The sequence below is a fragment of the Xiphophorus hellerii genome, chromosome 7 (assembly GCF_003331165.1).
Source record: "Xiphophorus hellerii strain 12219 chromosome 7, Xiphophorus_hellerii-4.1, whole genome shotgun sequence".
Taxonomy (NCBI): Eukaryota; Metazoa; Chordata; class Actinopteri; order Cyprinodontiformes; family Poeciliidae; genus Xiphophorus; species Xiphophorus hellerii.
The window spans coordinates 6,110,708-6,124,923 of NC_045678.1; the positions used below are offsets into that span (position 1 = coordinate 6,110,708).

Below are 14,216 nucleotides of genomic sequence, written 5' to 3' on the forward strand. Positions count from 1 at the left end.
ATACAGAGCAATTTTTTAGTGCTGTTATGTGGTGCAAAATTTCCAGTTTTTTTTTTTACAAACATCCTCTGTGTTAACTTGGACTAAATTATTAAAATTAAGCAATAACAGCAGTAAGTGTGACCTGCAGTGTAAAGTTTGGAAGGTGATTAAAGGATAGAATCTTGATTAAATAAATCATCTGAACAACTTGAAAATAAATTATGGGTTCTACGGTTAAATAAATGCATAATTAAATAAATAAATAAAGAAAGAAAGAATAAGCCAAGAAAATTAGGTCACAGAGGATTGTAGGAATGCTGTCTTGGCAAATTAATAGATAAATACACACATGATTGGGTAGAGAAATAAATAAACTAAAAAGTATATAGCGTTGACAACTAAAATATTAGCTTAAATGTTAAGTATTCCTTTTAGGCTGATGAGGAAGTAGTAAAATAGAATAAATTACAATGAGTAAAATAGGACTTTTTTCATGAGTTGAGGATAAGAATAAACGAAGATTTTTAGAGACACAGGCTCTAACTGTAAGAGGAATTGCTCAGATGACAACAAACTGCAATATGCAACTGACTCTAGATATTTTCACAATCAGTCTTTTTCAAACTGACCAAAACTTTAAGATAGATAAAATATTGTTAAATCTACAGGACTTACGGATAATTAGACAGGATAAATTAGAAGTCACTCTCTTGTTAATTAGAAATTGGTTAAATATAGAAAAGTTTGCTAAAATTTACAAGATTTGTTGTTGAAGGATAACATTAAGTTTGAAATAACTTATTGGTTAATAAATAAAAAAACGATTATATGGAACTATTGTAGAGAATCAATATTAAACTGTACTAAGAGATGATTAAATAGTGCCTATAGACAGACGAGAGGGCTGCAAATAAAATAAGAAAATTAAGAAAAATAAATAAATAGAACAAAACAAGAAGAAGCGACAAGCATGTTTGTTTAGATATGAGAATAATGTAGCCCAAGGAGGAGTTTCAACCCCCACTTACAGAAGTTCAGCACGGGAGAACAAGCAACAGCTGGGCTGTAACTTCTACCCCCACTAGATTCAACTAATTGACATGTGAAGCCTGTTTGCAAACCATTTTTTTAAGTGCGAAGCAACCTCTGCTCACAGCAGCTCAGCAGAAAAGGACAAGCAGCTGTAAGGCAAATCCTTGTCTCTCCCATCATTTGAAGTACCTCCTGACAGAATATCAGTATATAAGTTACAATTTTAGTAGTGGAACGACAAAAAGGTTTTTAAGTTCAAATTTTAAAATTAGAAGAAACTAACACATACTGATGATTCAAGTGCCAAAGCCTAATAAAGAATTAGGAGTTCCTCCTGAAATCCTTATCGGCTCTCTTCCTGCCATAAAATCAGCCCCTCCAAGAGGTGAGGGAGGGGTTTTATGGTGGGGTTATAGATTTGCTTTGTGCTCTGACAATAGAGATTGCTCAGACTGGTGTAGTGGCTTTCAAATTTAAATTGTGAAATCTAAAAGTACAAAAGGATTTAATTTTTCTTTTTTCCTAAGGAACATAGAGATTGGCTGTTTAAATTTTAGGGTATTGTTTCACATTATAGATTATAGGAAGTTGTAGAGAGTCTTTTCTCATCACATAAGACAAGATTTTGCTGCAGTTTGGTTTCCTAGATTTAGTGAAACGTTTTCTTTAAAATTTGTTTTCATTAGTTTGACTCCCATTTAGTTAATTTTAAATGTCAGTTCTTTGTCTATTTGTTAAATATAACAAATTACTTTCTTTCTTTTGAGTCACCAGTTTCCTCTTGACCCGTTCGAAAGGGGGAGGGGGAAATTTGGTCTTTAGTTTAATTTCTTTCATTTGTAGATTTAGTGATATACTGACCAGTATTTGTTAGGGTTTTGTGTGTTTAATTGCCCCTTAGTGTGTGTTAATGGTCTGATCAGCCATTATCTAAGTTCCCCTCATGTCTTGTTAGGTCAGTTTGTGCTTACGTCGTTCTGTTACTACCTGTGTTGTTTTTTGTTATGTTGATTTCAGCATGGGCCCAATTTGTTATTTTTGGATTATTTTTTTTTCTTTTTCAACGTCTCTCTGGCTGGTTTATGCATAACCTTCACTGAGTTTTTAATTGGTAAACACGTTTTGTCAAACACTGCTGAAAATTTTTGAGAAGTTTCTACAACGAATTATTTGATAATCATGAGAGTAAAATTGAATACTGAGCTTTAAAACTGTAATGTGAAATGTTTTTTGAAAATAGTAATCTTGAAGGTTTAAAGCATGCTATAATAAATTGTTCTGTTTGTTTTGAAAGTTTGCCTGTTAGGACGGGGGCAGCATTGAATTGGGTGGATTTCTCAGTAAAAGAATGACCCTGTTTCATCAACATCGTTAGTTAACATATTAGGTAATGATGATACATTAGCCAGTAATGTATCATACAGAGGGAGAATATGTTATGGGTTATTTTTATATTACTTAATTAGATTACTGAAACACTTATATCACTTAAACAAAACTTTTGAAGAACATGTCTGATAAGTGCTTATTTTGAATGGATTTGAGTTGTTCTCCATTAAAGGATGTTCTGATAATGGGCTAACATATTTTGAGAAAATAGATAAATTTATAGTGATAATGAAGCATAGTTTGGTTAATTAACTTGGGAAAATAATTATAGAAATTAAAATATTATTGTGTCAGCCATTTTCAGAGCATTAATTTAATGGAGCATGAATGTTTTAAGAAATGTTTTGAAGAATCTGTTCTTGATTAAAGTTATCACTAATCAGTAAAAGTACACAGGCGGGATTATAATGATTTTTCTAAACTTGATTTTGATGTTTTGATTTACATCCATTTAAAACGATTTTGAATAACACTTTAAATTCGACGACAAGTAAAAGCCTAGGTAAAATTGATATATTTTGAAAATGTTTGGGTTTGTTAAGGCATACATTGACATTATAATTTCTCCAGGTCTAGCTCTTTTGAATTTTGTTTAAGGAATGCATGTAGAATGATTTAGACAAACAACCAGTAAGATCTAGTTTGTTCTATAAAAGTCATTTAAACTGGACAAAGTAGGAGATAAGGCTTCATGGGATGAGTTGCTCATGGTTTTTACACACAGACTGGCCTGGAGTTCCGAGCTCCAAGTGGGACTCTGGACTCTGTCACACAAGCTGTCGTTAGAGGAGGAGTGCGGCTGCTTGGAGGAGCGGTTTCACACTTTTTCGACGATAGCAGCCACAGAGTCACGAGCGGTGGAGGATTCACTCGGACACGGAGTGACTTGAAGATGTTTGTGTTGAATACACAAAATGAATGATGCTTTTGGACAAATCTGATCTCTGTTTTGTCTTTCAGTTTTCCTGGTGCCCTGTGGATGTGATCTCCTTCAAAATCTACGTTCTTTGATAAAAGGATTAAAATAATTTCCCTGGATGGAAGATAACAAAACAAATTTATTTTTTAGGTGAAACCATCGTTTGATTATGCGGACAGTAATGAAGATGATATTAAAGAATGTTGTAATTGTGTTTCTGATGCTAATGAAACTTATGTTGAAAACAAAATGTCTGTTTAATAACTTGTGACAGGTCGCTTCACAAGATTTACTTTCCTCACGAGGAGATTTCACTTTCTTTTTGAAACTCACGGTTATGTTGGCATAATAATCCCATTTTCAGTGAGCAACGGACGCTCAGGTGGAAACTTGAGGTTTCCGACCGAAGAAGATCAGGCTGCAAGAGGATCATCATTAACTTTTTATTGCGTGTTTTTCGTTCGTTGTGAACTCTGAAAAGGACTTTCGTTTCGTTTTTTTTGCGCGCATTTTTGAACATTTCCTGACGAAGACTTCATATTTTTTAAGAGACTGTCGATGGACATTTCTGTAAAAAAAAAAAACAGAAAAAGACGAGCAGCAGATTGTAATTTTGTGGTGAATGATGTCCTTTAAGTTGCAGACTATTTCTTACTAATTTTTCTATGTATGTCCCTGTTTTATTTTTGTTTTACACTTTGGGTTTTTGTTTGTCCTGTGTTTTGGTAGGATTGTGATGATTTTGTTTTATGATTTTACACTTTTAAGGATAAGTCTTTCTACACCTTGGGTTTTGTTTCAAAGGGGGATTGTATGTAATTAGGGTACGTCACTCTTTTGTCTTTTTATTTTTTTGGTTTTTTTCGTTTTGTATTACATAGTTTTGTTTCGGTATTAGACGGCTTACTCAATTTTTATTGAGGTCTTTTGAAAAAGACCTCAAAAGGGGGATTGCTAAGGAAAATGATTATTTAATGCTAAAAATACACTTAATCTTATGACATGTGTAAAGGGATAGTCAACACTTTATTTGGAACAGTTTTCTGTGGAGCATGGGGGAGCTCACAATAGCAGACATTCAAACAAAGCAGGGCCCTTTTGCCTCCCCCACACACAGAGCAATAAAGTTACATTCCGATGGAGCAGAGGAGACTTCTTGGCGCCAGAGATCTTCCGTATCAGGCAGAGATGACCACGAAGTGGTCCGTCCTCTTACTCAGATAAAAACCAGACATCTGAGCTGTGGTGAGGGGAGTTTCCGGGTTTCTTTGGGGGCTGGGGCAGGTCTCTGAGTGGTCAAAGAACGGAACGCCTTGACTGCATATATTAAATAGGGAAACGCCTCTTACATTTAAAAATACAGGTCAGCAAGCCAGCAAGAGAGGTTTTTTCATCTTTTCCTCCACGTGGGCGCCTTTGTCTGTCTTATGTGTTTCGTGTTGTCTGTTTCGTGTTGTCTGTATAAAATGTATATCTCTGTATCTCTGCAGCTTTGTTGTCGATTGTTTTATATTGAATTAAACTCTGTATTTCTGTGACGTCATCGTGCCTCGCCGTCTCCTTGCCAGCGTGATGTCATCCGCTCGGGACCAGCTAACAGGAGGGAAGGGAGCCATGCTTTTTCCAAAATTTAAGCTAACATAATAACTTTCCTTCCTTAACAGTTTCCTGTGTCTCTGAGTCTCGTGTTGTCCTGTCTCCCTTTGATTATTCCCAGGTGTTTCTCGTTCCTTAATTACCTCTTGTGTATTTAGTGTCACCTGTGTCTCTGTCGGTACTTGCCGCTCTTGGCGTCCTGTCATTCCGTTTCTGTGTGCCCAGTCTGTTTCGTCCTTTGTTTACCGGTTGCTACCGGCGTCGAGTAGTGATGGCGCAATGAAGCTTCGCCCAAAGATTCGTTACTCGGTGGTTCATTCATTTCTCACTAGTGACATCTGCTGTCCAAACTGTGACAGCCTTGTCACTCAGACAGACATATTTAAAAACAATTAGTACATGCAATATTGTTACAAAATTTTTGTCAAACTCATGTTTAGTAACAGGAGAGTCAATTAAATCCTATTTAACTCATCTTTTTTAGTTATTAAAATGATTTGTAGTCAATCCTGGTATATGTTGACTGTCATTGGCTGTTTTCTTTTGTCATCGACTGATTTGACAAAGACACTTGTTTTAGTACTCAGAGTGCGGTGCTTGTTGAGGCAGACAGTTTTCTTTGAGTATTGATTTGCCTCCTAAAAACTAAAATTCTTCAAAAGTTCTCTTTTTCTTGGATTCCTATTGGCTCTCTGATCTGATCCCTTATTTTTTACTCATCAGGCCAGAAATTTACTCTTCCAACAGCTTTAAGTCTGTTTCTGCTGTGCAAGACTTATATATTTTTGCAGAACAAAGAAGTGGAAATTTTAAGAAGGTGAGAATTTTGGAGGTGAAGGGTTTAATTATTTTTTATTCAAGAACCTTGTCAAGTCCAAAAGTTGGTGAAATGATTTATTTCCTTCGCCACCAGGCCTGAAAAGACATGCTTAAATATTGTCTGCACTTTTTAATCGAGTTAATTGCAGGGTTCTAGTTACCTGCATTGTAAGTGAAAACCATATGTCAATATTTTCAATTCATGAACTTTTGCTGCGAAAGTACTAAATAATTAGACAAGTGAGCTCAACATTAAGTATGTTTTGCTTTTAACCTGTTACTTAGGTTATTCAACCATCAGACGGGTGAGAATTAGGAAGCCTTGATCATTCGTGGAACTTTGTTGTAAAAATATTTCTTTAGAAATGCAAACTGTAGATGCTGACATTTGCGTTGTGGACGTCTCTGCTGCAACATGTTTATCAGTAGCCAGTTGTTAGTGTTAGCTTGTGCTTTTGATGACATGCAAGTACAGATGTTGAACCTGCCATTGTCAGCCAATGGAGGGCAGCTGAAGATGGCATACTGCTACTTTGTGAAAACAGACCCTGGCTTCAATATTAGGTCAAAATGAAGGCAGCAGACTTTTTATTTTGCGTACAATATATCTGACCTAGCATTTGTGAAAAAGTAGGCTTTAGAAACGTGCCTTAGAAACAGATAAAGGGCTTTTGAGGAACAAGCATGGTTTCTCAAAAGCCAATAAATCAGCCTGTGGCGGAAATTAGCAAAACTGGCCAAATGCAGGTAAAAGTGGCCCTAGGCTGTCATAGTTTAACAAAACAGTTAAGTGGGCCAGGCGCTGCCCTCGCCGCGCCCATCTGTCACAACAGATGGGAGAAAGCTGAGTAATTGATCTGAAGTAATTCTGGCTCGGCAGGGAGTGGGAGGTGGCTCCCTCAATAATGTCCGTAAAACAACCCACATCTACCTCCTGGCGTGGACTCTGTTAAAGTTTTAAATCGAAGGAATACAAGTAAATAAGATAAAGTCCAGACTGTGGTGTGAAAGATTCTAATCGAGTGGACTCGCACAGGAAGGCACCTAAAGTATTGTAAAGAAACTGGCAGTAGTTCTCAAAAATAAGGTACATTTCCTGATTACCAGTAGTTCAAATTTGTCCTCTGTAGAGGACATTTGTAAACTTGAATGTCTCCCACCCGCTGCATACTACTGAATTAATTCCTTTTGCTATCTACAGAGGACATTTAGGGCTTTTCAATGATACCAAAGGTGAAGGGGTGGGGCTTTTGAACCTTCCTTTTCCTCATTCAGAAAATTGGCGTCCGTCAGTACAAGCACATTTTATGGGAAGAGAAAAAGTAAGTGCATAATACTTCTTATTGTGCAAATTTTGGTTTAAAATTTTGTTGGCATATTCTAAATAAGTCTCTTATCAGCATATTAAAACATTCTATGAAGTATTTTGACTGTATTTTATCGTAGTATTTAAAAGTTGAAAAATTGTCCTCTGTAGTGGACATTTGTAGTTATTTCCTCTGTTTTTTTGTTGATTTTTTTAAATGACAAGAAAGGGAGTCGTTCTCAGATGCAGAGAGAATTTTACTGCGGATTATTGATGGAGACTCAGATATTGAGTTGTCTGATGAAGAAGGTGAAGATGCAATGTTTCAGGCAGAAGCAGAGGAAGTTGATTCAGAGAGCTCTGAGGATGAAATTCAGGCAGGGCAAGCAGATGCAGGTCTTGGACTTTGTAGTCTACCAAGGTAAGACTACCTTCCAAGTTACAGGAGGAAATGGCATTGGAGAACAAGCTGTTCTTCATTTGGCAGAGTCTGTTCCTCAAGGAACCCACCTGTTCTTTGACAAGTTCTTTACAACAATCAACCTCCTTGATACCCTGATGACAAAAGGGTTAACAGGAACTGGAACGCTCATGAGTAACAGGATTCCAAAGGACTGTAAGATCATAGAGGACAAGACCTTCAAAAAGAAAGGAAGAGGTGAATCAGAGATGGTTGTCAGACGAAGCCCTTCTGAAGTTGCTGTCATAAAATGGTTGGACAACAAGCCAGTTGTCATGGCATCCTCTGCCAATGGCATTGAACCTCAGGACACACGCAGAAGATGGTCCAAGAAAGACAAAAGATTTGTCCAGGTGTCAAGGCCACTAGCGATTGCTGAGTACAACACCAACATGGGTGGCGTGGACTTGGTTGACCGAATGTTGAGTTTCTACAGGATGGCTTCTCGCACTCCGAAATGGACAGTGCGTGCAGTTTTCCACTTTTTTGACCTGGCAATTACCAACTCATGGCTTCAGTATAAGAGTGGCTGCCAGGTTCTGGGGAAGAAACCACTGAAGTTGCTTAACTTCAAACTGCTCCTTGGTGAGGAGTTGATTACTCGGGTCCAAGCAGGAATCGGAAGTGACAGTGAAGATGACTACACTCCTCCACGTCAAAAGTGGAAACCACAGCCAAATGCAGCTCTGAGACACTACGGTGCCATCCATCTTCCAGAGATGGTGGACGAAACACATGCGTCAAGATGTCACAGATCTGGCTGCACAAGCAAAACATATGTGATGTGCACAAAGTACAAAGTGTTCCTTTGTGTCTCCAAGAAGGGAAATTGCTTTTTGAAGTATCATAGCAATTAAGCACAGGAATTGCTATGATACTCACACTAATATTTATGTTAGTGTGATGATGGACAGTTTTGTCAATGTGAAATTCATTCTTATGTTGATGTTTGGATATTTTCTATGGGACAAACTGGTTGCCATCAAGGTTCAATTTCAAATGTATGGAGTTCTGATGTCCACTGTAGTGGACACATAATATTTCAAAAATAAAAACTTTTTTTCCAAAAAATTTTTTTTCAGTATTCTATTTACCTTACAAAGATTGTGGAATTTAAAAAAAATTGTGATTGGACAATATTTTTTTCCCTGGTAGTCAGGAGGATATTAAAAATTGTGAGTGTTTTGTCAAAATTAGCTTGTTTCCATTAGTGCAATTCTGTGGTCAGTCGAAATGCAGATATTTTTGCTAAATTTAATTTAAAGTTAGTGCTTTATTGAAATGAACAGGCTGCCTTTAGCGGCTGGCATTCGTGAAACGAATATCAACACGTTGCTGTGACTTTTAGTGACTCGTCTGCATGACTGTTTTGGAGTCGTTGGTTTGAGTATTTGATTAATTGTAAGTGGAAGTTGAAAGTGCCAAGTGTCTTTGTAGCTTTACCTGAGCAGCCCTTTAGCTGAACATGCATTTCCTATTCATGCGTTCATACCTGGCATTTCTGTCATTTCTGTGTGCAGACGATTTATACGTATTGTAAAGAAAATAATTATTGTTTGGTGCTTAATATAGCTAATCCACGACATGTGTAAAGGTATAGCCAACACTTTAATTTGGAATAGTTTCTGTTGAGCAGTTGGGAATTCAGCAGACAAAGCAGGGCCTTTTTTCCTCCCCCTTTTGACAGACACAGCAATAAAATTTACAATTCCGAGAGAGCAGAAGAGACTTCTTGGCGCCTCTCGGCCAGGTCGGACGGAGATGGGCACGAAGTGGTTAGATAAAAACCAGACATCGGAGCTGTAAAGAAGGGGAGTTTCCGGGAGTTTCTAAGTTTCTGATTGGTCAAAGAACGGAACGCCTTGCCTGCATATATTAAATAGGGAAACACCTTTTTACTTTAAGATTCCGTGTTAAGAAAAAGAGAGAGGTTTTTTTCATCTTTTCTGCACGTGGGCGCCTTTGTCTGTCTTATGTGTTCGTTTGTCTTCCCTTGTGTGTCTTAATTCTTATGAAAAATGCATATCTCTGTTCCTCTGCAGCTTTGTTGTTCATTGCTTTGTATGAGATTAAACTCTGTGATCTGTGACGTCAACACGCTTTGTCGTTGTTTCGTTTTAACAGCACGCGGTTGCGGGTCGCTCATGGAGAACGCCGCTCGATCCCGGGCAAAAGGAAAAGAGGAAGGATCCAAAGGTTTTGTCCAAAGCTAGCATTTAATGATCCTCATTTTTTAATAGTATATAAAATTTACGTCGAACACAATAAAAACTCCTGACGTGGTACATAAGGTCCATTGAGAGACAACTGTTTAATCTGATTTATCTGAGGTATTAAAGCAGTGAAAACACAGTTAACCTGTAACATGTAGACTTTATCAGTATAGCTTTATTGAGCCAGTAAGCAAGTATCAATTGGAATTAAATTTATACTCATGCTTGAGCAGGAATACACCATTGACATAAAAACAACGTAGTCAGAGGTTTTTAATGGGGAAAAATGGCTTTAATTCAAAAGTCAATTATTTTAAGACACTGTACAGTTCTTTCTCTTGTGCCAGTCACATTTACGTTATACATGAGGCCAGCTATAACTGACTTATTCTGGATCAGATGTTTATTTCTGTTCATGTTTTTTATACTTTTTGTGTATTTCAACCTTAGTTTTTTTCCGACACGACAAACTTAAGAAAGAAGCTACGCAAACTTGAACCAGAAAACTTACATTAGTTAGACAAGATTGCTTTTCATAAAAAGGTTTTTGTAAATCATAGCACATTTACTTATTTCACATAACAATACAAATGTATAAGAAAGTGTCAAACAATCTCACGTTGGTATAATAAACTCTAGAAGTGTATTACTTTAGCTTTAGAAAACAACCTTCTCAATTGTTTTGATATCTCCTTCATTTTTAAACCATATATGATTGGATTAAATAGAGGATGATACAAAACTGCTTGTAAAGTCATTATTAAACGGATTAATTTTGGAAAGTTGGATCCCAGTCGAGCTATGATGACATCAAACGCACCCAAACAGGAGAAACTGATCAGCACCAGCAAGTGGGGCGAGCAGGTCTGAGCAGCTTTCTTTCTGACTTCTTTAGAGCTACGATAGGATATGATCAATATTCTGCTGTAAGTAAAAACGATGAAAATCAGAGGGAACCACATAGTAAAAACCAGCACAACAGCACCAAACACAGTTTGCACCATCAAGTCTACACAGTGGAGACCGTAGATTGAATTATTACATAAAATTCCATTTATATTATATTTACAGAGCTTTACATTCACATTCAGTATTACCATAACTGCAATCAGACAAGCAGGCACCAGCCAAGCCAAACTCAAGTAAATACTAACCGTGTTTCTCCCCATTATTGTTGCATATTGTAAAGGTTTACATATCGACACGTAACGATCGTAGGCCATTGCTGCCAGCAGTGAAAACTCTGAAGCGCCCAAACAATAGTAGAGAAAAAACTGCAAATAACAAGCTGAATATGATATAATCTGTTTCTCTGATAGAAAATCTGACAGCAGTTTGGGATAGATGTTAGTGCTGAAAACAACAGAGTTCAGAAGCAAAGCGGCGATGAAAACGTACATGGGCTCATGGAGGTTTTCATGCATCCATATAACATACACAATGGTCAGGTTAGCAATAACAATAAAAATATACACAGTCAGTGTGACAACAAAATACAGATACCTGTATTTATGCAACTCTACATGTCCGTCTAGAGTTAAATACGTTTCATTAACTTCACCATCCATAAATATGCTGTACACAAACATAATAACATCATGAACAGAAAATGGCAATGGTTTCACTTTTAAAAATCGAAAGGAATTTGAAAGTGTGTTTGTCGTCTGTTCGCTCTCGAAATATGCAAAGCAGTTGGTCTTGGTGCACAGAGGTTTTTATTATATTCACGTTATTCTCCATGGGACTCATTAGCTCAAAAATATTGCTGCAGCTTACCAAGTTCATCCTTGGAGGCTAAAAGTTTTCTTAAAGTTATCACTACTCCGCAAATAGTAACTACGGTCGGCATATTCATAGTGAATTCTGTTAAACAGTTTGTGCCCAGGTTATTCGGTACGTGGGTTTTCTTCTACTTTTGTCCAACTACCATTAAACTTGCATCATATAATCACAGTTGAAATGTGATGATATGAATGTGGTTTGCAGTAGTATGTCTGAGTTGACCTGTGATTTCAAGAGAACAGAATAACTCAGGAAGGCTATAGCTAGGCTACGTTGGACATAAGTGGAGGCAAAAGACGAAGCGAAGGTTTTTTTAAAGGTTACCTAGTGTGCTTCCTTTTAATCAAGTTAGGCCTAAACGAACACGGCCTTTATATTTATTGCACACAATTATAGACAATGAAATTTCAACTGCTCAGTTTTGCCTATTTTGAGCTCCTTTCATGATGACCTGTTTTAGGTCTCTGCACCTTTAATGCTAATAAGCTGCAGTTGGTCACTCTCCCTAATATGGTGAGCGCTATCACCATCTGCCAAACAGAGTTGTAGAAACTCATTAAAAAAATCCACTTCCTAAGTTTTGTGCTGGGTACAAATGAGAAGAGGGTTCTGCTACGTCTTTAGCTTCTTTGAATATATCTCAAGTCCTGCTTATACCAGTCACTGCCATGATTTTTTAAAAATGACATATCGCGTGATCAAGGTTATTCACGTGTGATTTTAATTTCCTTTCTTATTAGATAGAAACACCGCAATTGCAGAATTATGTTCCCAACATTAGCAGAATAGCAACAAAAATTTGTGCACATTTGTAATGGAAACGCAGCTACTGATGTGTCGCCTCCGACGCTGCAGCTGCTCATAAGCACGTTTTGCACGTAGGCCAACATTGTTCCTCCAGGGTGCAGTCCGTCTTCTTAGGGTAAGCCGAATATCCACATAGCAAACTTTATTCTTCTGGACTGGACGCCTTGCCTGGACTTCCACACCTGGATTTCTCACCTGGATATTTGGGACATCATCCAGGAACAGCCAGCGACCCAGGAGATGTGTGAGTACGTATTATCCCTCTGCTTCCAGGTCGGGGAGGCACCTTCCAGGAAAACATGGCAAGTTGATATATTCCCCTGCAAAAAATAATATCAGAACATACTTGTCATCTAATACAGTGGTCCCCAACATACCACTGTATTAGTGGTATGTTGACCAATGGGCTCTTTGCACCTGCCGCGCTGACGTCACAACCGCATGCGCAAATGCGGCTCTCTTTTTTCCGGCTTTGAGTTACCATGACAGCTAGAAAAGACAAAGTTGTATTTCAGACGCAAATAAAACAATACTATGAACATCACTGTCTTCCTAATAAAATGGACTTTTAAGTTTTCATGGATTTCCAAGCGGTCCTGAATTAAGAAGACAATGGCTTGTAAATATTCGTTGCTACCAGTTAAAGCTAACGCCACACAGCAAAGTTTACAGCCTTCACTTCACTCCGGATCAACTTCTTCAGCCTAAAGAAGAAGGTAAAGGAGCCTCCTGTGTTATTTCCATGGAATCACTTCTGTATTCAGCCTGAAAGAGTTTATGGGAACGAGAGAGCAGACCAGAGCCAGACAGCCGAGCTACTGATCCGCCTGTACATAGTGCTGTAAACACCGTCCTGCTTCACAAGAAGCATGCAAAACTAATAAAGTGAAATAACATGGAGACCTTAAGGAACACGGACATATTTTTCTAAAAGCAACAACTCTGAACCTGAACCGTCAGCTGAACTAGAACTCCGACACCAGAGCTGCTCTACTGTTAAGCTATGGGCTTGTTGTTCCTCAGGCTTCAGAAGCAAAAAGCCTGAACCGTAAAATCCCCGTTACTTGGTCTCTGACACTAACGACAATAAATGTACGTAATATACTTGAAAACAAAGTAAAAACATTGTCCGTTAGAATGGATGAAAAATGTTTAGATACTTAAATAGCACATTATTACAAGAAAAATGTCAGAGAATATTGCCTACTAGCATAAGCTAAAGCTAATGTTAGCCACAAAGTTTAAAGAAAGTAAAACTCACCTTCGTATCTGTGTATAACGAGGCGAACATGTTAAAACCTTTCTCCAGCTACTTGTTGGGGCTTCGGATCGATGTACATCATTAATTGTTACATTGGACAAACCCTGCAAATATCCAGTGGAAAGAGCCTTTTTCAATAGATCGGAAACGATCGAGCCGCTTTTCCCCGAACGCGGAAGCTGAAGTGCAAAGAGCCCATTGGCACGTTTCCACGATTAGGCTAGGCTAGCTGCTAACGTTCGCTGAAATGTTTTGTGCTGTTAATAAGCCCTATACGGGTTCTTCGTCAACTCAAGCGAAGATAAGTGTTGAAGTTTGCAGCCGCAGACTCGGCATGTTTTATGCGTTGATCATAATTAAGCAGAAGACCCTCCTCTTTCCGACACGCCACCTTCATTCCATGATCGCAGCAATGCTTCACCATGCTGTCCTTTGATGTCATTTACATCTGTCCTGACAAACTTTCTGTTTGACTGTTTTCTGTTTTACTTTTTCATATGTGGAAATAATTTGAAGAATTGAAACGTAGTTTTCGTTAGTTCGTCTGAAGTATTTTGTGTATTTAAGTTGATGTTGCAAACCTGATCTGACCCTGGCTCTTGTTCACTTTTAGGTTTAGATAAGACACGTTGAAAGAAACGATAGTTCCC

The 14,216-nt window shown here is 37.8% G+C and overlaps 1 protein-coding gene across 1 annotated transcript; it reads right to left on the reverse strand.

Moving 5' to 3' along the window:
- Window positions 1-10,351: 10,351 nt before the first annotated feature.
- LOC116723697 (olfactory receptor 11A1-like) lies at window positions 10,352-11,373 on the reverse strand. Its single transcript, XM_032568781.1, has one exon. It carries the CDS (start codon window positions 11,303-11,305, stop codon window positions 10,352-10,354), a length of 954 nt encoding a protein of 317 aa, XP_032424672.1. The 5' UTR covers window positions 11,306-11,373.
- Window positions 11,374-14,216: the final 2,843 nt, after the last annotated feature.

Coding starts and splice junctions, on each gene's coding strand:
- LOC116723697 (XM_032568781.1), bottom strand. CDS start 11,305: ATGTTTGTGTACAGCATATTTATGGATGGTGAAGTTAATGAAACGTAT.